This window comes from Dipteris shenzhenensis, chromosome 23 (assembly GCF_047967505.1).
Source record: "Dipteris shenzhenensis isolate YYH24624 ecotype China chromosome 23, Dip_SZ_1.0, whole genome shotgun sequence".
Taxonomy (NCBI): Eukaryota; Viridiplantae; Streptophyta; class Polypodiopsida; order Gleicheniales; family Dipteridaceae; genus Dipteris; species Dipteris shenzhenensis.
The window spans coordinates 9,847,374-9,873,343 of NC_141618.1; the positions used below are offsets into that span (position 1 = coordinate 9,847,374).

The 25,970-nt window shown below is 48.7% G+C and overlaps 1 protein-coding gene across 3 annotated transcripts in view; it reads left to right on the forward strand.

Moving 5' to 3' along the window:
- Positions 1-25,970, forward strand: part of LOC147886963 (uncharacterized) — a 202,797-nt gene that overhangs the window by 149,940 nt on the left and 26,887 nt on the right. For 2 of the 3 annotated variants that reach the window (XM_087394892.1, XM_087394895.1), the window contains exons 6-8: positions 6,911-6,954; positions 7,110-7,146; positions 7,269-7,346. In XM_087394892.1, the coding sequence (XP_087251018.1) occupies positions 6,911-6,954; positions 7,110-7,146; positions 7,269-7,346 (159 nt within the window). The remainder of the gene's footprint in view (positions 1-6,910; positions 6,955-7,109; positions 7,147-7,268; positions 7,347-25,970) is intronic. The other variant, XM_087394894.1, reaches the window with a different exon arrangement.

Here is a 25,970-nt window from a genome sequence, read left to right on the forward strand (position 1 = left end):
CGAATAGTCCATGTCTGTGCGATGATGCACTAGGGTGGATACTGGCTCAATACCGAAGGAGAATTCCACCCCGAAAAGCTCCGCACACTTCTGGAGGGGCTAGTAGTATGCCTGCTCCACCTTTTCCTCTAACGGCAATCTAATAACTCCTACCGCCAAACCACACATCGGCTCCTTACGCGTGAAGCTCAGCTGAAAATTCACCTCCGCACCATGGGTGTGCCAAAGGTCCAGTCCCTGTGGCCCCATCCACTCGTCCATCATGCGTGAAATCTGGTCTCCCATAATTGCATCAAACACCTTTGGGGACCACTTCTCCAATCTTGTGGAGGCAAACTGGAATCTCCAAACGAGGTGTGTATGAGAGCCCACTGCACTGATCAAATCCCCCTTCCAAGGCTATAGTACCATGAGCGTTACCTTTAGAGCATCTTTGATAACATCTTCTCATTTTGGGAGGCTTCGGATTGGGCCATGTATAATGGTCACAGGCTGGCCATTCTACTCTTAGACTTTGAGAAAGCTTATGACAGGGTAGACTGGGGCTTTCTGGAGGGCACACTTACTCGTTTTGGCTTCTCAGATGCATGGATCAGAGGGGTGTCAGCCCTCTACAGATCGGCCCACAACCAGGTTGTTATTGGTGGAGTCAGGGGAGACAGGTTTGAAATTACCAGATCAGTCCGTCAGGGATGCCCCCTAGCCCCCTTTGTATTCCTTTTTGTGGCTAAGGCTATGAGCTATTACATTAGAGCTCAAGCTGGAATTGTAGGGCTCAGGCTTCCTCTGAGGTAGGAGGATGAGCTCTTAGACACTGAGTTGGCAGATGACACGGCTGTATTTTTGGATGGCACTCCATAGACATTGAATTCATTCGGGACAGCAATGGATTTGTTTTGCATTGCAGCAGATGCACACATTAATTGGATCAAATCCGATGGCTTTTGGATTTGACATAGGGTTCACTTAGATTCAGAGGAGAGTCTCCATTAGATATCTATAATGCCAGGTTGGGTTGGGCATCTCTCCAGCACACCAGTTCGCTCCCATGTTGGAGAGTATAAGGAGGAAGCTCATCTCTTGGAGTTCAGACAGACTTGACCTTGCATCTAGAGTTGTGGTTGTCAACCAGGTATTATTGGCCACTGCTTGGTTTGTTTGCTCATGTTGGTGCAGATCTAGAGGTTGTATCACTTAGCTCATGAGACCTATCAGGAACTTCCTATGGAGCGGTTTAGATGGCTCCTCAGATGCTGTAGCCAGGGTGGCTTGGGAGACCCTCATTCTCCCCACAGGAGAAGGGGGTCTCAATATTATTGACCCAAGCTTGCAGTGTATGGCCTTGCTCTACAAGTTTGTAGTATGTGGATTGATGCCTCGACAAGAGCCCTAGAAGGATTTTTTCTCACGCAGCATTCAGTCTTGCACCCCTTCTCTTGGGGGAGATTGGTTGGACAGCAGAAGATGGATCTTTACTTCAGCCCATATCAAATCTCCCCCTTCCCCTCTCATGGCTGCTATTCTGAAAGCTTGGGGCTGCTTCAGAAACACACTTCGCAGAGTTCCACCCATCTCTCCTGAAGAGATTCAAAGGCAGCCAGTCATGTGGAATGACTCAATTTTGGATCATCATGGCATGCCACTTGGAGTGTCACATTATATGCAGTGGTCTAGATGGGAGAGGGGACCTACCTCTACTGTAGGTGCTTGGCAGGCCTTTATGAGACTTCCAGAGGATCAGAGACTTTTAGCAGTTGTGTCCTCCTGAAGTTTTTGATGGGAAGGTTGAAGAAATTCTTGCTCTTTTGTGTCCTCAGCCCGTGGCTGGCCACCTCAGAGGGAGTGCACTCAGGATACAGCAAATACAGGCAGCCATTCCGCCAGAGTGGATTGACACAATTGACATGCCGCTTACAGAGTCCACTTGGTGGGGAGCGTTCTCAGGGACGGGCATTATGTTACAGATCATTGCATTGCAGGATGCTCATGAGGATACCCTTGTCTTTGATGTTCAGTCGGGAGGCATACTTCTCAAATCTTCCGATGATATTCTTTTGGAGGTTGCATTTCAGCCTGTCAGGATTGCAAGGTTCATGGAATGGGGCAGGGTTACAGTGGTATGTTGACCCTGATCCTATTCTCCTTGCGCTAGGGTCTTGGAGACTCTGGATGTATGGTGGTTCGCCTATTAGGTTCTTGCAGTGGGACCCAAGGGAGTGGGAGTGGATTGATGAGGGGCACCGAGAGAAGAGCTTTCCCTTCTTTTGCTACACAGTTAGAAATGCCTGGAGGTTTCAGCTCAGCAATAGAGGTTGGAGGCCCTCCAGAGCACCGCATTGGGATAGTTTTCAGATTTCTGCAGTTGTGCGGAAGAACTTTTGGCAGTGTCTTTGGAAATCCCTCAGGAATAGAAAGATCACTCTTTTCTTTTGGCTTTCTATTCATGGAGGGATTGCGGTGAACTTGTGGAGATCCAGGTTCGGGGCTGACTCTACTTGTCCTCGTTGTCACATGGCAGTTGAGTCAGTACAACATTGCCTTTGGGAGTGCAGACAGGCAAGGACGATCTGGAAAGGTGTTGCTAGGATTTTTAGCATCTTTCGTGCAACACCTTTCTATATGACCTGGGGTTCAGTGGCTTGGTTATCTCTTACTGGCCCATAGGTATTTTTCGAGGAACATGATCCAGATGCAACTTTCATTGTACGGCAATATTCAATGGAGTTTTGTTCCCTCCAGGATGTTCCCCTAACCCCTTTAAGAGCTGCTCATGCCTCTATAGACATGTCTTGGGAGATTTTGGCTAGCATTGCAGCTTGGCATATTTGGAGAGCCAGGTGTACAGAGGCGATGGAGGGTATCCAGGCTCACCCTTCCTGGACTATGGCTAGTATTTGGACCGACACAATACACACTCTGATCGCCATTTGGGCGAGCATGCAGGGATCCTCCAGAGAAGTCACTGCCAGAAGAGTTTACTTTTTTCAGAGTTTGGAGGGGATCTCCTTTCTTCTCTGAGTTTCCTTCAAGGTTGAGATGGCATTTTCAGCCTCCGCCTTGGTTCTTTATTAGCTCACTTTGAGCTGTTTTTCCTCATGCATTGCATGATGTACTCTTGCATTTGAGCTTGCTCTGGCACTTTTCATTCATACTTGATGAAGTAATTTTCTTGAAAAAAACAAAAATCCCGTGGTAGGGGACGCAGGCTAGAGGTTGGGAGCTGCTGGTCGGGAGGCCCCGTCCCTCTGGATCCCTCCCCGGTTGGACCAGTTGCTGCGATGAGGAAGCAAAAGGGAGCGTTGTATTACCCTTGCCTACTAGCAGGGGTGTCGAGGCGGAAGAACCTGCTGCGGAGGTGGAGAGGGGGGCTGCGGGGGAGGTAGGAGAGTAGGGGACGGAGGGAGGGGTCCAACTGGTGAGAGTGATCATAGTAGGAGGGGCTGGGGGGAACCCTGGAGGGGGTAGGAAGAGGGGAAGAGATCTGGAGGGGGAGGGGGAGGGGGAGGGATAATAACGACCGCAGGCCCCTTCCGCTAGTCAGGCTTGCTGGGGCCCTGAATCTGCTCCTTCGAAGTTGCTGTCGGGCTAGTGTCCATCACAGCTTCCGCCATCGCTGCATCTGGAGCTCCTGGGGCTCGCTGCTGCTGATGGAAGGGTGAGTGCAGAGGCTAAACCTCCAAAATGGGAGGATCGTCTGGCTGGGCGGTGGCCCCTTCCGCTGGGGGAGGTGGCTCCTCCGATTCCTTCTCAGGGGCCTCTCGGTCAACCTTGTCCCTCTCTCTGCGTTTGGCTCTCTGCCTGTAGCGCTTGCGGGCCTGTTTGCTTGGCTTCTTTTTCTTTTTAACCTGGGTCCAGTCCCCTTCGGAGGGGGTAACCTAGGGGGTCTGAGACTCCTGTTGCTCCTTCCTGAGAGGGTGTTGGACTCGTGCCTGCTAACTCTTCCTGCTCTGCGGGGGTGGGGGGGGGGATACTCGGCCATGGCCAAGGGGGCAATCTCTGGCTAAGTGACCCATCAGTCTACAATGTGGATACTGGTCTGGTAACCCAGAAATCTCCACTCGCTGGCAAAGTGTACCCCCTTCAAGGGTCTCTAGAAGAATCAACTCTGGGAGGGACTTTGGGCTCTCAACCACCAGTCTGATCTTGGGGACCCCGTCATCTGCTACCACTGCTGCGGCTGAATTTGGCGGAGACTCGAGCACGGTGCCAAATGCCCGACCGATGGAGGGGAGGATGGCTCTATACTCCTTTGGGAGCCATGGGAAGCGAAGCATAACCGGGAAGCGGGAAACATGGTGTGTCGTGTCCATGTCCTCCACTGCAAAGCCATGGTACCAAGGAAAGAGGTACACCAAATGGGGGCCAAGGAGGATGGGGCTCTGCTCCACAAGTGTCAAGGCTGTATCGGGGGAGCTCAGCTGAATGAGGAAGACGCCTCTTCCATAGATGGTGACCTCCTGAATGTGGTCACCCTCTAATGCCAAGCTCTCACCTAGATCCACTCTCGCACCTGTCTCCTTGTAGGCATGAGGCCCACAATTCTGCCCACGAGCGCCTTGTCCTGGAGGGACTGAACTGCCTACTATACATGTTGCTTGTCAGCTGGGAAAAGAAGAACCTTAACGGCTATGGGATTCGAGGGTGCTGCCATAGAGCCCCTGTGGCCAAGACCAAGGGTCACCACCAAGGTTTTTCTTTTGCCTTAACAAGCACAAATGCTTCCGCTGTAGGGAGGAAGATGAAAAAAGGAAAGGGTGAGGAAGAGCTTCAGAGGGGGAGGCAGAGACGAGGCGGGGGGAGCAAGGACGGAAGTGGAAGATGGATGAGGGCAAGGAGGGCGAGGGGGGGACAACGGAAGGCGTAAGAGGAGGGGGGACGAGAATGCGAGGAGGGAGAGGAGGAAGAAAGAAGGAGAGAAGAAGGGAAGGAGAGGGCAAGAGAGTGGAGAGGAGGTGGGGGAGGGGAGCCAGCGTGGGAGAGGGGGAGGAAGCCGGAAGAGGCGGGGGAAGCGATGTGCGGAGGTGGAGGCAACGGGAGGCGGAGCTGGCAGAGGCGGTGGGAGACAGGATATGGGAGGCAAAGGGGCGGAACAAACAGGACTGGCGGGGGCACAGTGAGCGGAGGGTGGAGGCAGCAAGCGGAGGGTGGAGGCACAGCAAGCGGAGAGCGGCGGGGAGGGCGAGGGGCTGCAGAGAGGGCGGAAGAGGCGGGCGAGGCGAGGCAACAGGGCAACCAGGGGGGGCGCGATGATGGCTCAGCTGCTCCTCTCACTCCTATCATAGCACTTTCCCATCTAAGAGGGACAGACATACATATGTCTGAGATTGAGGCGGATCTTGAGGCATATTGGATAGGATTGCATAGTGCCTCGCGTCCATACCACTAGCACAGATAGCCCACGTGGACCTAGGGTGCCTCTCGGAATATAGTTTCTACAGTAGTCCCAAGACTCGTACCGGCGCAAACTCTACAGAATAGGGCCTAGGGTCCTTGTCCAGCCCAACATTGTGAGAGACCTTGAGGAGGATGGGGTTCTTGATACACTGGAGTGGTAGAGAGTTAGAGTAGTAGGTTGCTCGGGCAAGGACTCTTATGATTGACCTAGTTCCATTCTTGGCTGGATAGTAGGGGCGAGGTGGCATCTTTGGTTTTGGGGGAGGGCGGGGGGGGGCAGGGGGGTCTCAAAGAGATTGAATGGGATCTAGGGGAGTGATTCTTGCCAATTTGGATAGGGCACTTGGACATAGTGGAGGAGGCGCCCTTTCTCTCTTATAAGACTCAGATTGGGCAACGTCCTCTGTAGTTGCAAGTGGCAGCCCCCGATCGCCCTCGAGAGAGCATCACCGGTTGGAGTAGCAAGTTCCTTTGGAAGTTATTTCCCAGCTTTGGTCATGATTATGGACTAGCCACAGGCCTGATAGATATCCTATTTCTTATGGATGGCGGCACATGGAGGCCTGCCCATTGGCCCGTGGTGGTTAGAGCAAATGAGGATAAATGGTAGATGCATTCGTTGTGCAGAGGTAGGTCTAGAGACAATTCTGCACTATCTCTGGGGTTGCTCGGCACAATGTAGAAGACTTGTCCGGATTGTGGCCAGTATGCAGAGGATGCAAAGAGAGTCACCTAGGGGATAGCTGCATGGCTGACGAGGGAGGCCATGCCTTCTCCATCGACCAAGTCGCTCCAGCCTACAGGATTAAGGACCAGCATGTTATCAGTATAGAGGCACATGAGGCGACTCCTCTCTCATGTCTACACCCTCCGCCTTCACCAGAGGATAGTGTGTGGGTGATGGTGTCCAGTATCATAGCTTGGAACATATGTGGTTGCCCGCTGCAGTTTTGTGATGGGAGGCCATCAGTTCCCGTGGCAGTCACTTTGGTCGATGTTGTGGAACACTAGGTTCCTCCTCCAATCGATCAATATCATGTACAACAATCTCGGGTTGTTGAGGGACCCATTGCAAAATGGCTTCATCTTCCGCAGGACAATAGGCTGAAGAAATGTCGTTGCTATCGTGGCTTTCCATCTCCTTTTTTTTGTTGTTCCTTCACTAGTCTATATTGAAGAGCATGCAAATTTCAGCGATCTTTCTACAACATCACTTTGATCACTTTGGAAATATTTATAATATTAGATCACTTCGATCACTTTGGAGCATTGTACAACATCAATTCGATCACTTCGACTATAATATTAGATATATACAGACATATGGATATATGTAGATATTTGATCTGACATTACACCCACCTTACAGTCCTTGGCCTATCTCGATACTATCTAGAATCAGAGCGTTCTCCTGTCGTACTTGCAACATCGAATAGGGAACTGCATGCAATCTGCTTGATGAAGTAAGGAATATCTGTAGTGGCTAATATGCAGAGCTTCATATTTGTAAATACAGATGCGAGTGTAGCTGGCAATGGGCATTTCACTGTTTCTCATTTGGTAAGTCTGTCGGTAATTACACTTTGCTAAAAAATTCACATGTTCAATGAAAACTGCATATAACTGGCCTCCCAATATCTTCCAGACTCTTTTGCTAGTGTTTCAGTGTGAAGCATTTGCTGAATATATATTGTGGTTTGTTCTAAATATTATAGGTGTATCATTTTTTTTGCTGAGCATGATCATGATTGGGTAAGTCCATTCTTTCATATTTTCTCATGCTTAGATTTTCAGAGAAAATTAAAGCCTGTTTTTAAAAAACTTTATATGCCGGTAGCCATATTTCAATTTTTACTTTTGTTCTTTTATTGCAGATGGATCAAATATTCTGGGCAGTCAAAGCTTACAGCAAGCTTTTTTGTTTCTGTTCTTGGAATTGCAATATTTGTATGGTCAGTTTTAAACTTAACTACTTCTCCTTCTGTGATTTTCCCTGGAATTATGCCGCTTATATGCCCCTTTACATGGGAAATTTTGGAGCATCAAATCTTTTTGCTGTTAAAACTCTCCAGTCCATTACTTGATGTGGCTATGTGATAACTCATTGAGTTGATGGTACAACAACATTGTTCTTGTAATATAGTACAAACATAGACAAGATATTATCCTTCCCCCCCTCCAAAAAAAATAATACATTGAGATTTACAATCATATAGTTGAAACTAGAAGTACTACTAAAGATCCTTGGGACGTTCCAACAAGGATCTCTTCTCCTCTTGGATGTCTTCATCATCAACCACCACGTCTGGAGTGGTGACTCCTTCTACATTGGACTTGACATCTGCTGGTCAAGCTGCTATCTCATCTGTTATGCATAGCTCTGGGTTTTTGGCAAGTCTCACTTCTACATCCATCCCACTCGTGGGTACTTTTTCCCCAGACATGTCCTTACCTACCGTGAATGTTTCACCTCCTTTTCCATCTACAACTATGCTGCCTTTACCACTATCTCCTTCCTTCCCTACTACTGCCTACTCGTCCAACATGACTTCAACTCCGTCCAACTGCTCTACCATCCTCTTTAACCACCACATATTCAATGTTCTCACCCTTGGCCTTTGTAACACCGAGGCCCTCCTCGTGTGCAGCACCATCTGTGTACACTTCCTCTATGGTCACACCAATAGTAACTTCCCCATTGTGGTCCTCTGCAGGAGCTATTGTGTCATCCTCTGTGGCACTCACATTCATTACTACTCCATCGGGAGGCCCTTCAACTCTTGCACCTGCTTCAGCCTCTGGGATGGGGATGGTGGTTCTCAGTCCTACAGAAAAGCGAGACTTCTTGAGTTACTCAACAAGGTCCATGTGAAGACTCAGAAGTTCAAAGGCCACCTCCATAGGATGTGGAGGGTCATGTGAGGAAATTTCTCATGGCATGAAAAGCTAAAGGTGTGGAGAACGAGCATGCCTTCCTTCACATCTTTCCCTCGTTATTGGAGGATGCAGCTAATGTATGGTATAGTCAGTTTCCCCTTGACCATTTCCAGACTTGGACAGACCTAAGGGAGGAATTCTTATGGACTTTCAAGTTGGAAAAGTTTGAACATATGATTGTCCAGGAGTTGTCCATTGATACTATGAAGCCTGGCAAAATCATCTCTTAGATGTACACAAGGATGAGGGTCCTAGCCACGAAGATGTCCGTGCCACTTAACGATGTTGTTATGAAGGGGTGGTTTTTGAAAGCGTTACCTTCCACCATTGCTATAAGGTTGGTTGACAAACTCCCCTTGAGCATGCCTCACTTCAAGACTTCATGAGCCTCACTAGTGAAGATGGAACGGTCTGAGTTAAATTTCGCCTCATCACACACTTCTACCATCAGCTTCCAAGAGAGGAGATCTCACCGGCATGGCAACAACTCAAGAAGGAGTTAGAAGAAATCAAAGAAGGTCTAAAATACAGAACAAGGGTAAATGGACAGTTACCCTTCAAATCTTAGATAAGAAGTGGTCTCTGGTGCACTGAGTGCAAGGGTCATGGTCATGGTTATTGGGAATGTCCCTCGAAGCGTAAGGTACCCACTTCGACCTTTTGCACATTTTGTGAAATTCATGGACATGATGTCTCCCAGTGTAGGTATCTTAAGGGGTTGAGAAAGCTTCTACTAGAGTATCCTACTGGGGAGCCCCTGCTAGTGGCTACGGTCAACAGAGCTGCACCGACCACTTCGGGCCCGCTACCCGTACCTCCTACCCTTGTGAAGGCATTTGAACCACCTGCTCCTTCTACCATCCCACCTCCATTACTTCCTAATCCCCTTTGCTCCAAGATCCTTCTCCGAATCTAATTGGGGCTCCATACTTCTATCCTCTGTCCTACTATGCATAGTATCAACCACCTATGCCAGGAGGTGAATATGGATCCCCTTATCACAATGCGGTCGACGGGGTGGTTTTCAAGACGGACGTGGAGGTGCAGTCAAAGGTACCAACTTTCAAAGACCCATCATGTGCTACAAATGTGAAGAGTACGACCACTACCAAGATGATGCCTGTCAGGATTGCAGGTTTCGTGGAGTGGGACAGGGCCTCAGTATAGTGTCTTGACCCTGATCTTATTCTCCTTGCGCTGGAGTCTTGGAGACCCTGGCGTATGGTGGTTCCCCTATTAGGTTCTTGCACTGGGACCTAAGGGACTGGGGGATTGATGAGGGGCACCGAGAGAAGAGCTTCCCCTTCTTTCACTAGACAGTTGAGTCAGTACAACATTGTTTTTGGGAGTGCATATAGGCGAGGATCTCGAAAGGTGTTGCTAGGATTTTCAGCATCTTTCATACATCACCTTTCTATATGACCTGGGGTTCAGTGGCTTGGTTGTCTCTTATTGGCCCTCAGGTATTTTGCGAGGGACGTGATGTAGATCCAACTCTTATTGTACGATGACACTCAGTGGAGTCTTGTTCCCTCCAGGATGTTCCCTTCACTCCTTTCAGAGCTGCTCATGCCTCAATAGACACGTCTTGGGAGATTTTTGCTAGCATTGTAGCTTTGCATATTTGGAGAGCCAGGTGTATAGAGGCAATGGAGGGTATAAATCCAGGTTCACCCTTTTCTGGCTATGGCCAGTATTTGGACCGACACAGTACACACTCTGATGGCCATTTGGGTGAGCATGCAGGGATCCTCTAGAGCAGCCACTCCCGGGAGAGTTACTTTTTTCAAAGTTTGGAGAGGATCTCCTTTCTTCTCTGAGTCTCCCTCAGGGTTGAGATTGCATTTTCAGCCTCCGCCTTGGTTTTTCATTAGCTCATTTTGAGCTCTTTTTCCTCATGCATTGCATGATGTACTCGCGCATTTGAGCTTGCTCTCACGGTTTTCATTCATACTTAATCAAGTAATTTTCTTGAAAAAAAAATAAAAAAAATCATAGATCTTTATAGTCAGGATGCTATCACTGAATACCTCCTCTCTACCCGTTCCTCTTCGCCTTGTCTCTCTACCTAACTTTCGCCCCCTTTACAGCCTATAACTCCTTCCTATCCATTCCGCATCTGAGGAAGAGGCTACACCCCACTTTCAGCTTCCTTCCCACCCCTTTGCCACCTCAGGCGTCCCCTTCCTGTCTCTCCTTTTGGACCCCTTCTAGCCATTTCCTTTTGAACAAACCCCCCTTTTTGCATGTTCTTTTTGTTCATGTGCGGCTGCTCCCCCTACTCATTTGTCTCTCTTCTACCTCCCTCCTTGCATTCAGCTGGTTGGGAGTCACTTTAGTGAACCAAATTCAAAGTTGACCCTTGGTTTGGTTAGATGAGCTCAAACAAGAGGATCCTTGACACCCACTACTATCTAGATCCAACTTTCACTTGAGGGGTAAGCAATAGTTTGAGCACCTTGTGCTACAAGTTCTTTAATTATGGCAATTTTAAGCTGCTTTACCACACATGATGTCAGGTTTGGGTCCCCGATTCAAGTGATCCTAGCACCGTAAGGGGACCACATTTAGGTACGACCATTTATGAACAAGGGGTTTTCTTACTTTAGTTTCACTGCATCCAAGACAGCCTAAATCCTACTCTGTAGAGTCCAATATACCTCGTCTCCCATCTTTTGTTCCTCATCCCTTGGTACCATGGTTTTATAGTTGACCTCCTTGAAACCAAGAATCATGTGTCTTATTACCAGTCACTCTATGATTCCTAGGGCTTCCCAAGAGATACAGGGGTATTCTTCCCCTGATACCTATTTTGGCACGGTACTGGAGATACCCATGACAGTCCTCACTCAAATAGGGTACCAAAGCTCTACTTTTAGCCTCCCTTCCCTCATAGATCATGCTTGTTTTGTCTCCATGTCCTCTATAGTGAAACCATGGAACGATGCCTTCCTGCAGCAAGGGCTCAACAGTCTTGGAACAGAGAGCTGAGTATGCCTTTCATGCATAGGAGTTCTTTTGGATTCAAATGGGAGGGAAAGTCAATAAACACTTTTTCTCTACTCTTGGCCCTAGACAGTGTTTCACAATTGATTGACTTTGATAGGGTTTTACAGTCAGATCCTAATGTTGCCTTGCATATTGCTTCAGAGATTTATGCCTCCCTTCTTACTACAGACTTTGACACTCCTGCCAGAGATAATGCCAGGAAGAGGGTTCGCCAGGTTATTCCAAGATTTGTGAAATTGGATATGAGGGCTCTACTTGATGCACCTTTTATGGATATGATAGGTTATTTCATGATTGGTGAAACTAGAAATGAGGGTTCTACTTGAAGCACCTTTCACCAATCTGGACTTCACAAGGGCAGATGTCCTGGTTCAAATGAGCTGACCCCCTCTTTCTTCATGACTTTTAGGGACATGATTAGTGATCATATCACTTCATCTTTGCAAAGCGCTTGGAACTTTGATGTTGTGCTTGATTCACTTATAGAGGGTCTCATTCATCTTTCCCAAAGGGGGGCTGCAAATTTTTGGTTACCTAGAGGAGGCCCATCACTCTTTCTAGCACTGCATATGAGACCTTGGCAAAGGCAATCAGCTCGTGGCTACAATCCCTTCTCCTAGATCTTATTTACGATATGCAAACTGTTTTGTGCATTTCTAGAGCATTTCTTATAAAATATTTTCCTTTTGAGAGGCTTTGGAGTGGGCTATGCATAGCAGTCAGGGTTTGACCATTCTACTCTTGGATTTCGAGAAAGCATATGAAAGAGAACTAGGATTTTTTGGAGGGTACCCTTCTGCGTTTTGGTTTTTTAGATGCTTGGATCAGGGGTTTTTCCTTCTTGTACATATCAGCCGACTAGTAGATGCTTATCAGAGGGGTTAGAAAAGTGAGATTTCAGATTTCCAAATCAGTCTACCGGTTGTTGTTCATATCGGAACTGCTGTTCCTCCCCGACTACCTTGCTGCCCCCCTCTCAGCCTCCTCAGCCTCCCTCTCTCCTCCCTCTTCTCATCCCCCTCCCCGCCTCTCCTCTCCCTCCTCCCTCAGCCCCTCTCCCCCTCCCCCTACCCGCTGCTCAGCTCCCTCTCCCCCGCCCCCTACCCCGGCCTTTCAGCCCCTCTCCCCCGCCCTCTACCCCTGCCCCCTACCCCTGCCTTTCAGTCCCTCTCCCCCGCTTGCTTCCCCCGCCCCCTACCCCTGCCATCCCTACCCCTGCCATCCAGCTCCTCTATCCCCGGCCCCCTCCCCCGCTTCTCAGCCCCTACCCCGCCCCCTACCCCCTCTCCTCAGCCCCCCTCCCCCCCTCTCTACCCCCGTCCCCTCCCCCTCAGCCCCTATCCCCTCGTCCTCCCCTCGCCCCTGCAGCCCCCTTCCCCCTTCCCCCTGCCTCCCTCAGTTCCTCTCCCCCCCCTTCAGCTTGCCTCTCTCCTCCCCTCCTCCCTGCATCCTCACCCTTCTCCCTCCATTCATCCTCACCCTCCCTCTTCATCCCCTCCCCTACCTTCACCCTCAATTCGGACCCTCTTCACCCTCTTCCTAAGCAGTGTCGAGCGGTGCCCAACAGTGTTCGAATCGGCCTTTCCACCCTGATTGACGATGGCTCTGCCTTCAACCAATCCTCATCCACTTCCACCGGCTAAGAAAACCATCACATTCTCAAAAGACGAGCTGCAGCACGTCAAAATAGATACAGAGCAGGAGAGCTCAACATCGCTCGTTGCTTGCATCCATGGGTCCCACCCTTCGAGATTAAGGCCAAGGACTGGATGCTCGCTGCTCTACGTGGAGACTTTGCAGGGCACCTCACGTATGTTCGTCTACTTGGTTGAGGTTTCTTTTAAGTTGTTTTTTATTCCTCGGATGCAGTAGGTACAGTGCTTTAGGCCAGTCCTTTGGCACTGAGCTCCAAGAGGATCTTCTTGACACCTTTCTCACTGGGCTTTGACCTTGTGGAGGAGGATGGCCAACATTCTCACTCTTTCTCAGATTCCCGGGCCTCCCGCAAATATACCATCGACTCCTATCTTCCATTGGAGCCGCTTTCAGGATGGTCACCGAGATCCCCCCCCTTCCTCTTCCGCCATCCTTGGGCCTTCCATCATCTCCTTCTTGGGCCTTTACTTCCTTCTGCTCTCTATCTTCAGCTCCTCTCCCTACACCCTCATAGCCTCTCTACGCCACCCCCTCTCCCCACCCTCTACGCAGCTCCCCCTTCTACCTGTGAGCACCTCCCTCACCGGCCTCCCCTACCCTCTATGCAGCCCCCTAATCACCACCCTCTATGTACCCCCCTACCCGCCACCCTGTGCGCAGCCCTCTACACACCCCCTCCTGCCACCTTCTACGTCCCCTTCACCCGCCCCCCCTCCCCTCTACACACACCCCCTCTGCGCCCCTCCCTCACCCTCTACGCACCCCCCTCTACGCCCCTCCCTCACCTTCTATGCAACCCCCCCCCCCCCCCCCCTCAATGCAACCCCCCCCTCGAACTCCTCCCTTAGCGCAGCCCACCTCCCGCCCTACCCTCTACGTAACCCCCCCTCCCACACTTCCCTCAGCGCAGCCCACCTCCCTCCCTACCCTCTACACAAACCCCCCCTCCCACTCCTTCCTCAGCGCAGCCCATCTCCCTCCCTACCCTCTACGTTCCCCTCTAGCTCTCTCTACCCGCCTCCCTCCCTACCTCTACGTCACCCCCTCTCACCTCTCCTGGTACCTGCCCCCTACCTACCCCCCTCCCGGCTACCTACGACTCTCTCCTTGTACCCGCCCCCTTTCCCCTCCTCGTTACCCCTCCCTCCCTATACCACTACATCCGCCCCCTCCCTCTACCTCTCCACCCACCCCCCTCCCAGCTACCTACTCCTTCCTCCCTCTCCCTTTACTCGGCCCGGCTCTCTAGGAAACCTGTCAACCTCCTCTCTCGGGTCTCATCATGCCCGTTCGGCAACTGGGCCTGCATTGGTGGCTCTGCTAGAAATTCTCTCGTAGTGGATTCCGGACTCGTATCTTGCTGGCCTCGACATCAACACCCCCTCTTCACTCCTTGCCTCTCTAGACCTCGACATCGACACCCCCTCCTCACTCTTTGCCTCTCCATATGGCGCCACCTTTCATGCCTACCAGTGCCCCTCACTACAAGTACAAACCCAAATTACCCCGAGACACTCTATTTGTGGATTTTCATTCGGCTCGGGCAGCCCGCAAAACAGGATCAGGACCCACCCTCCATGGCATCATCTGGCAAACGCACCACAAATGACCAAGGTGCCAGGTCTACATCACAAAGCACTTCCAAACGCCCTCGAGCAGCTGCAGATTCACCTCCCTCCAACAGGATCACTATCATATCAGATGAGGAGCTATCCCCTTTTTCGAGTTCCTCTAATTCAGATCATGGAGGCTTTGACTATCTGTCCCCCACAGGTACTATCAAGACAACATCCAAGGCATCCAGTGGGCACAGTACCACTGGCAGTGCTTTGGCCCAACAAAGTACAGCTGGCGACCTTCCAGCCCCTACTTCATCCTCCTCGATCATTTGGGTGGTTTTCAAACCTTTCCTTGATCCCACGCTCAAGATGTTTAGCTTTTTTTTTTCCAACAAAATTACTTCATAAAATATGAATGAAAACCGCGAGAGCAAGCTCAAATGCGGGAGTACATCATGCAATGCATGAGGAAAAAACAGCTCAAAGTGAGCTAATAAAGAACCAATGCGGAGGCTGAAAATTCCATCTCAACCTTGAAGGAAACTCAGAGAAGAAAGGAGATCCCCTCCAAACTCTAAAAAAAGTAAGTCTCCTGGCAGTGGTTGCTCTGGAGGATCCCTGCATGCTCGCACAAATGACCATCAGAGTGTGTACTATGTCAGTCCAAATACTGGCCATAATCTGGGAACGGTGAACCTGGATACCCTCCATCGCCTTTGTACACCTGGCTCTCCAAATATTCCAAGCTGTAATGCTAGCCAAAATCTCCCAAGACGTGTCTACTAAGGCATGAGCAGCTCTGAAAGGAGTGTGGGGCATGTCCTGGAGGGAACAAGACTCCACTGAATGTCGCCGGTACAATGAAAGCTAGATCTAGATCATATCCTTTGAAGAACACTTGTGGGCCACTAAGAGATAACCAAGCCACTGAACCCCAGGTCATATAGAAAGGTGCTGTATGAAAGATGCTGAAAATCATAGCAACACCTTTCCAGATCGTCCTCGCCTGTCTGCACTCCCAAAGGCAATGCTGTACTGACTCAACTGCCATGTGACAACGAGGACAAGTAGGGTTAGCCTCGAACCTAGATCTCCATAGGTTCACTGCAATCCCTCCATGAATAGAAAGCTAAAAGAAAAGAGTGACCCTTCCTATTCCTGAGGGATTTCCAGAGCCTACGCCTAAAGTTCTTCCGCACAACTATGGAAATCTGAAAACTATCCCAGTGTGGCGCTTTGGAGGGCCTCCAACCTCTACTGCTGAGCTGAAATCTCTGGGCATTTCTAACTGTATACCGAAAGAAGGGAAAGCTCTTCTCTCGGTGCCCCTCATCAATCCACTCCCACTCCCCCGGGTCCCACTACAAGAACCTAATAGGGGAACCACCATACAGCCAGAGTCTCCAAGACCCTAGCTCAAGGAGAATAGGATCAAGATCAAGATACCACTGTGAATCCCTATCCCACTCCATGAATCCTGCAATCCTGACAGGCTGAAATGCAACCTCCAAAAGAATATCATCAGAAGATCTAATAAGTCTACCTCCCAACTGAACATCAAAGACAAGGGTATCCTCATGTGCATCCTGCAATGCAATGACTTGTAACGTAATGCCCGTCCCCGAGAACGCTCCCCACCAAGTGGACTCTATAAGCGGCATGTCATCTGTGTCAATCCACTTTTTTTTTTTTGCAAAAAAGAAGGGCTAATTATATTACTTCGAGACAAGGCATACAAGAGACTCAACAGCAATGCTGGAGCACAGGGATAACTCCCATCTGCGAAACTACAAGCCACACAGGGCCAAGCAAAAACTGTTGCAAAATTCTGTCAAAACAAAAAACCCTAGTCTGGGTCTTCTGAAAACCAGTAAACCGCGAAACCAAAAAAGCTACGGATCCCTGATGAAGTGAATCCTGGAAGTACTAGAAAGTCTTCGAGACAGTGAATCATCAACTGATATGACTCCTCTGAGTCAACATCCAACGATCGAGGCCGACCAATAATCCGTGATGAAGTGAATCCTGGAGATACTCGTAATCCAAGCATGTATGGATCCCTCCTCCGCTGAGCTCCCGTCCATCGTGCCCGCCCGAAGGTGCCAATAGGAAGAGACCTGCCAGCATGAGCAACCACCACCTGGCGGGGGGCGAGTCCGCACTCCAGTAGCCCGCTCCACGCACCTGCAGGCCTCAACCCACATGGGGAGCCTCCTGGTACGACAAGAAGAAGTAGAGCCAAAGGAGAAGGGATCCCTGAGGAAGGAGTCGAGGACCGCCGCCGCCCTGTGGAAAAAGAATCTTCGAGAAAAGCTCTGAGTCTTGAGAAGCTTGGAGACCCAAGCAAAAGAGGGTCCCTCCTCCGCTGAGCTCCCCTCCATCGAGCCCGCCCGAGGGCACCAACAAGAAAAGACCCACCTGCATGAGCAACCACCGCCTGGCGGGGGGCGAGTCCGCACTCCAGTAGCCCGCTCCACGCATCTGCAGGCCTCAACCCAGTTGGGGTGCCTCCTGGTACAACAAGAAAGAGTAGAGCCCCAAGAGAAGGGATCAAGTCTAGCAGCCCTGCGGATAGAGCCAAGAGCCGCCACCCTGAGGGAAGAAGGTCTTCGAGACAGTGAACCATCAACTGATATGACTCCTCTGAGTCAACATCCAGCAATCGAGGCCGACCATGACCAAGGTGCCAACCACGATCAAGAACCCCTGCTGGGAGGAAAGCAGTGAAGCCACGTCGAGGTAGAAAGGTTCTACGAGCCGGTGTAGCTCCGAGATCGGAAGCGCCAGGATCCCTGTTGTCGAGCTTGACCATCAAGAAGAGCTCTTGACCACCATGGGAGCAGGCATCTCGCATCTCTATCTCCTTGAGCTCGAGGTAGTACCAAACCTTTCCTCGACAAAAGGTCCCGAGCACACACGTCGCTTCCTGAAAGATGTTCCTGTTGCTGCGATGAAGGTGCAGGTGATGCAAGCCGCTGGGGCGGAGGAGCAGGCTACAGCCAACAATGCTCCCCTCCAAGGAGATGCAATGCCCCAAGCCACGGGTGGCACGAGAAAGCAACTTGCACCTACAAGCCCTACGCGAACGAAGCATGCCCCAACAAGAGGGCAAAGGGTGCAGACCACCCAACCCGCCACTGGCCAGCTCTGCCGCTAGAGGTGAACCCACCATCACACGATCGAGGCTGCTCAAGCGAGGTCTACGGAGGCCCAGGCGAGGGAGGTTCCGCTGAACTCCAGCCGTTGCTGCCATCAGATCGAAGAGGGGTGCGAGGCGAGGTGGAGGAGGGCGAGGGAGGGGAAGTGGAGGAAGACGGGGGGGGAGGGGGGTGAAGCGGCGCGCAGGTAGCGAGGGGCCGTGGGCGACGGGGCTGCAGCAGCAGGGAGGCGGGAAGGTCGCGACTTGCTTGAGGGTGGTAAGGGCTAGGCTAGGGTAGAAGGGAATTGTGTCAATCCACTTTGGCGGAATGGCTGCCTGTATCTGCTATATCCTGAGTGCACTCCCTCTGAGGTGGCCAACTACTAAAAATCTATGATCCTCTGGAAGTCTCATAAAGGCCTGCCAAGCACCTACAATAGAGGTAGGTCCCCTCTCCCATCTAGACCACTGCATATAATGTGACACTTCTAACTGCATATAATGTGACACTTCTAGTGGCCTACCATGATGATCCAAAATCGAGTCATTCCACATGATTGGCTGCCTTTGAATCTCTTCACGAGAAGTGGGTGAAGGCTGAAGTGAAGATCCATCTGCTACTGTCCAACCAATCTCCCCCATGAGAAGGGGTGCAAGACTGAATGTTGCGTGAGAAAAAATCCTTCTAGGGCTTTTGTCCAAGCATCAATCCACGTACTACAAACTTGTAGAGCAAGGCCATACTCTGCAAGCTCGGGTCAATAATATCGAGACCCCCTTCTCCTATGGGGAGAATGAGGGTCTCCCATGCCACCCTAGCTACAACATCTGAGGTGCCATCTAAACCGCTCCATAGGAAGTTCCTGATAGGTCTCATGAGCTGAGGGATACAACCTCTAGATCTGCACCAACATAAGCAAACAAACCAAGCAGTGGCCAATAATACCTGGTTCACAACCACAACTCTGGATACAAGGTCAAGTCTGGCTGAACTCCAAAAGATGAGTTTCCTCCTGATACTCTCAAACACGATGTTATGCTCTAGCCGAGATAGCATGACCTCGGAAAGATCGGTGGGCATTTTCTCTTAGATGACCGACTTCTGTAATATTTTATGTGCGTAAATAAAATGGTCAAGGGAAGTAACTGCCAAGGTCCTAGGTGAGGGTGTATTGGCATTGACTAGGTGGTTCTGAGTGCTAAGGCCTAGGTGCACCTAAATGTGTAAAAATGCGCACCTAAATGTGTAAAAATGCTAAGGGGCAAATGTTTTAATTGTGCCCCAAGAGAGGGGTAAATGGTGTACCAAGCTAAAGGTCTAAAATGATGACATGTGTCAGGGGGAACCATCTAGGGAACTGAGGGCTTGTGGATATGCATGAAGAAATAGAAATTACGTATCTTTGTATGCATGCCATCCATGAGATCGGCTGGGAGGAAAAAAATACGATGCCAGCGCCTGTGAATTTGCCTTGCCTGTGAATTGACGAAAAACCAAGAGAGAGAGAATACGAAAGAGAATGCTTCAATTGGTATCAGAGCCACGTTACGAGAAAAGGGAGCGTATCATTTGGGTATGAAGGGAGCGCGGGATATGTGACGACACACAAGAGCGGTCGCATCGAGTCCCTTTTGCCACAGATTGCTTCCGCTTGCCGCTGGCAAAGGATTTGGAGAGCCTCTGCAGAAAAGAAACCAAGCGGAAAAGAAGAGCAAGGTCAAGGATGCCACCTCCACATGGGCACACATTGCGCTCTAAGAGCTCAACTACGACCAGTGTTGTGGCCCTTTCCATTAAGAAACGGCTGTTACACCGGACAGGCTTTCTCTTCTGAAGGCACGTTTCAGCGCAGGATTACGTGGTGACAGAGCGCAAGCAGCTCATGGTTACGTGGCTGACTGGCTCGACGAGGTAGCAAACAGGAGCAGCGCCGAAGATGCGTGGGATGTAGGATATGGTCACGTAAATGGCCCGTGAGCACTGATGCTGATTCCGAAAGAGAGAAGCGAATAGCTGGGTGAGTGCCTTGGTGGGTGACACAGATTTTTGAGGCTAGCAAAGGCTTGGCAGAGGAAATAAGTCGAGACATCTCCGTTACGTGGAGTTTCCAGGGAGCAGTTCTTTTCCCTTCTATACAAATTTTCAATTTGCAGTTTATTATTCCTGTACAGCAAAGGGGAATCGGAAGTGGAAAAAAAAAAAATCTATTTTCCCTTTTGAAAGAATGGAGGTAGAGGGACAAGATTCCAGGGTGAATCCTGGTGAATCTAGAGCACGGTCTACACAACAAGTGTCCCATCACACAACACCTACTCTGGTGGGTAGGATTTCTGTATTAGAAGATGCTTTACAACAGATCATGAACGAGCAGCTTCAAGTGAACGATGGTCAAAATGAAATTAGAGAGATGGTGCAAGCCTTGTCGGCTAGACCATCTAGAAATGAAAAGGGCAAAGCTCCAGTAGAGCCAGAGCCCAGTATACACTCATCAGAGCGTGCAAAGGTCAAGGTACCTAATATTGCCAACTATAGACCGGAAAAGTACGAGGTCGGATGACCGAGCGTAGTTCTGATGTGATCGAGGTTTGGTTACACAAGTGGGAAGAAGCCTTCGCCATTTGTGAAATCAGATCTGATCTAAAGAAAATCCGCGAGACCACTCACATGTTTATTGAGGCAGCAGATAGGTGGTGGATAAAGCAACAAAAAGATCAAGTTGCCCCTACTACCTGGGAAGGGTTTAAGGCTGAATTTAAGAAACACTTTCTTCCACCTGACAAAGAGTCCCAAGCTTGGGATGCTTATAGAAACCTTCGCTAAAGGAATTTGTCTGTGGCAGAGTACACTGACAAGTTCAGGGAATGTGTTATGAAAATAACAGACCCTCTCCCTATGTCGGTTCAGTTGAAAGACTATATCTATGGACTGAACGACAAGATTAAAATGGAAGTTTGGGCTAAATATGTGACTACATTAGATGAATCTATTACAGTAGCCCTGAACTACGAGAATGCCAGAGGCAGACCTAGTGGGTTTGTGCAGGCAGGGACTCAGCATGAGTACCCGAGAAAAGGGGGATTTCCGAGGAAATGGACTTCAAAGACAAGTGTCTCGTAGCCAAGTGGCCAAACCAAGCAGGTGAAGCCGGTTGAAGGACAAAAGCAAAGACAAGTACCGCCATCGGAGTGAAAAGAAAAGCAACTCGAATGGCAGCCTGGGCTTGGCCAAAGTCCTCGTTGACCCCTGAGCAAAAAGAGAAAGCTAGAAAAGAAGGATCGGTGCCTTCAGCGACATCAGTGGAAAGATTGTCCACTAAACAAAGACCGTCGCACGGCCAACATGATAATATCTGAATGCGACATGGAAATGCAGGAGAGTCCCAATGCGGAACATATGCAGATGCAATTGGCAGGACCTTCTCAGAGGTTAGTACCTGTGTTGTGAAGTGTGTTTGTTACTAAGTTAGTAAGCGGTGCACCTGATAACATCCTTTCAAAACCCGTAGCAACGGGGTATACGGTTTTCGATGAGCCCGAGTTAATTAAAATAAAAGGGCAAGTAGCCAATCATGATGTGATTGTGTTATTTGACTCAGTGTCACTGCACAATGTAATTAACTCGAAGCTTATTAAGAGGCTTAAGTTGAAAACTAGTCCATTTGACTATGCTTATACGGTCAGGATGGCGGACGGAAGTTCAACTGAAGTATGGGACCAGAGGGTTACCCAGTTGGAACTTCGAATTCAGGACTATGTTGAGAAGCTGGACTTTGAACTGACCAGGATTGCTCATGCAGATATAGCCCTAGGTATGGCTTGGCATTTTTGGAAAAATCCAGCCATTGATTGGAAAAAGCATATTTACCAAGTCAAGATGAATGGGGTAGAATATGTTTTGCGAGGTGAGAAGGATTTACCTCGAGGACCATTGATTTCAGCCATGGAAATTCGGAAGACTCCGAAAGAGTTTTTGTATTCTGTGTATAGCATCGGTAGAGTCGATTGATGATGTATCGGCTGAGGCTACCCAAGATGGGAAAATGGCCGAGTTGGCTAAAGAGATATCGGAGAAGTTCTCTGATTGTTTTAGGGATGAGTTACCTTATGGGTTACCTTCAGAGCAGAATGTTCAACATAAAATTGAGCTTATCCCTGGGGCAGAATCTGTAAATAGACCTCCCTATAGATTAAGCTTTACAGAGCAAGCTGAGGTGCGAAGACAACTGGAAGAATACCTCATGCTGGGGCAGATTCAACCCAGTTTTTCACCTTTTGCTTTGCCAGTGATATTAAAGAGGAAGAAAGATGATACTTTTCGCCTCTGTATAGATTACAAAGCATTGAATAATATCAATACTAAGCACAGGTATCCGATGGCTCGGATCGATGATTTGCTAGATGCATTACATGGAGCTGTAATTTTCAGTAAGATAGATCTTAAGTGTGGCTACCATCAGATCCGTATTAGAGCCGAGGATGTGCATAAAACCGCTTTTAGAAGCAGGTTTGGTCATTATGAGTTTTTGGTAATGCCCTTTGGACTTACCAATGCTCCAGCTACATTCGTCATGCTTATGAATGATTTACTACGTCCGTATATCAGAAAGTTTGTAGTACATTTTATTGACGATATTCTGGTATTCAGTAAAAGTATTACTGAGCATCATGAACACTTAAGAATAGTGTTCAGTACTTTGAGGAAAGCCAGTCTTTATGTAAATAAGAAGAAAACTATATTGTGTATGGTTAGACTTGAATATTTAGGATTCATAATTACTCCAGAGGGGGTAGAAATGGATCCAAAGAAAGTGGCTGCGATACTGACTTGGCCAATCCCTCAGAGTTTGACCGCTTTGCGATCATTCTTGGGATTTGTCCAATTTTATCGAAGGCATATCAAAGGATATTTCGAAATAGTATCGCCATTGACTGATCTGACCTCAGATAAAGTACCTTTTATATGGAGACAGAATCAACAAGAAAGTTTTAACACCATAAAACAAGCTGTGGTCACAGGACCGGTATTAAAAATAGTTGATCCCCAGAAGCCATTGTTCCTAGAAACCGATGCAAGTGGCATTGCGGTAGGAGCCGTTCTCCTCCAAGAGGGAAGGCCAGTAGCCTTTGAAAGCAAGAAGCTTTCTCCCTCTCAAAGAAATTGGCCAACTCATGAATTAGAGTTGTATGCTGTTGTCCATGCTTTGAAAACATGGTGACATTATTTATATGAATCAGAGTATTATGTGGATGTTGATCATGATACTCTGAAACATTTTTGTAAACAGCCTGACTTGAGAGGCCGCCAAGCTAGGTGGGAAGAACTCATGCAGGAGTTTAATTTGACGATTCGGTACCGAAGAGGGAAGGATAATAAAGTTGATGATGCGTTGTCACGCATTATGCATGACATGAGTTTCACGGTGTTAGAGAGTGCTCTAATGGCCGAGATTAGAGAAACTCAAAAGGTGGACGAGTTTGTCCAGAGTCTATGGCCTAAGGCTCATATGTTAAAACCTAGGGAAAAGGATGACCTGGCATCCAGAAAAGGCCAAACTTATGCAAGATATGCCATAAGGGATGGTATGCTGAAAAGGAATGGCAAGGTAGTAGTATCTAATCAGAATGATCTCAGGCAGAGAGTCATTCGACAATGCCATGATAGTCCATGTGCTGGACATCCAGGAGTCGAGAAGACATATGATCTCGTGAAGCGAGATTTCTTTTGGCCAAAGATGAAAAAGCATATTCATGAATATGTGACACGTTGTTTTTCGTGTCAGGTAAGTAAGGCAGAGCGGGTGAAGCCACCCGGACTTTTACAACCCTTGTAGATACCACTAAGTGATAGAGCATTTCCATGGACTTTATTGTAGGGCTGCCTATGACACAAGGTAAATATGATTCTATCCTTTTGGTGGTTGATCGTCTTACCAAGGTGGTTCACTTCATTCCAACTAGAGAATCTGTTAGTTCCCTGCAAGTGGCGGATTTGTTTATTAGACATATATTTCGTCTGCATGGATTACCCAAATCCATTGTGTCAGACAGAGATGTCAAATTTACCGGTCATTTTTGGACTGCGGTATTTGAAACACTAAGGACTGAGTTGGGAATGAGTAGTGGGGATCATCCAGAAACGGATGGTCAGACAAAAAGAATCAACCAAATTTTAGAGGATATGCTTAGAGCATATGTGTCATTGAGGAAACATACATGGGACAAGTGGTTGCCATTGTTGGAGTTTGCCTACAATGATAGAAAACATTCCTCTACAGGGTTCAGTCTGTTTGAGCTGAACTATGGTTATAGACCAACGAATCCAACTATAGTTGGAATACCTCAGAAAGTGCCTAGTGCTGCAAACTTTGTGGTTCAGATGCGGGTGATGCTAGCACTTGCGAGAGCTAACATCCGCCAAGCTATGGATAGAGCTAAGGCATATGCGGATGAAAACCGATCCGCTAGAGAATTTAAGGAAGGAGAAAAAGTTTTTCTCAGAGTTCCTTCGCACTCTAAGTATTTGACTGAGGAGAGTGTGCTAAGTTATCACCTCGATATTGTGGGCCATGGTTAATTCTAAAAAGAATAGGCAAGGTAGCCTATAAATTAGAATTACCACCGGGGTGTAAGGTGCACCCAGTGTTTCATGTTTCTCGTTTAAAGAAAATTTTGCATACTGGTGACTCACTAATCGAAGGATTTGTTTTGTTTCAGGAGATAGAGGATAATGCAAGACGCAAACCAACAAGAATCCTGGACCGAGGAACAATGCAAGTGCGCAATCGAAAGATACCCACGGTGTTGGTTGCATGGCATGGTCTACCTCTATTGGAAGCTACCTTGGAATCCGTATACCAGTTACGGAGAGTATTCCCAGATTTCATCATCGAGGACGCTGATGCTTGAAGAGGGAAGGAATGTTATGCTCTAGCCGAGATAGCATGACCTCGAAAAGATCGGTGGGCATTTTCTCTTAGATGACCGACTTCTGTAATATTTTATGTGCATAAATAAAATGGTCAAGGGAAGTAACTGCCAAGGTCCTAGATGAGGGTGTATTGGCATCGACTAGGTGGTTCTGAGTGCTAAGGCCTAGGTACACCTAAATGTGTAAAAATGCCAAGGGGCAAATGTTTTAATTGTGCCCCAAGAGAGGGGTAAATGGTGTACCAAGCTAAAGGTCTAAAATGATGACATGTGGCAGGGGGAACCATCTAGGGAACTGAGGGCTTGTGGATAGGCATGAAGAAATAGAAATTACATATCTTTGTATGCATGCCATCCATGAGATAGGCTGGGAGGAAAAAAATACGATGCCAGCGCCTGTGAATTTGCCTTGCCTGTGAATTGACGAAAAACTAAGAGAGAGAGAATACGAAAGAGAACGTTTCACGCGAGAGCGAACTGTTGTGCCGGAAAGATGCCCACCCCAACTGGCATCCCAGATACCTTACGGAAACTCCCCTCTGAATCCAAGTGAACCCTATGTCAATCCCCCAGATTGGAGTAGTCTCATCACTGATCCAAAAACCATTGGATTTGTTCCAATTAATATGTGCACCTGCCGCAATGCAAAACAAATCAAATGCTATCTTGAATGAATTCAGTGTCTCTGCAGTGGCATCCAAAAAAACAGCCGTCTCATCTGCCAACTCACTGTGTAAGAGCTCATCCTCCTGCCTCAGAGGAAGCTTGAGCCCTACGATTCCAGCTTGAGCTCTAATGTAATAGCTCATAGCCTCAGCCATAAAAAGTAATAAAAAGGGGGCTAAGGGGCAACCCTGACAGACTGATATGGTAATCTCAAACCTGTCTCCCCTGACTCCACGAATAAAAACCTGGCTGTGGGCTGATCTGTAGAGGGCTGACACCCCTCTGATCCATGCATCTGAGAAGCCAAAGCGAGTAAGTGTGCCCTCCAGAAAGCCCGAGTCTACCCTGTCATAAGCTTTCTCAAAATCCAAGAGTAGAATGGCCAGCCTGTGGCCATTATGCATGGCGCACTCCGAAGCCTCCGAAAATGAGAAGATGTTATCAAAGATGCAGTCCATTTGAACCAGGACACTTGCCCTTGTGAAGGGCAAAGAGAGCAGCAGTCCTGAACTCTTGAAGTGTGCATCAAGTGAAACAGTCATATCCCTTGTCACCAACCCAAGTAAGTGTCGCCAATTAACCACTCTAGCATCATATGTGGCATGAGTGTCTGGATCTGCTGTAAGAAGGGAGGCATAGAAATCGGTGGCAACTTGCAAGACGGCCTCTGGATGTGTCTGAAG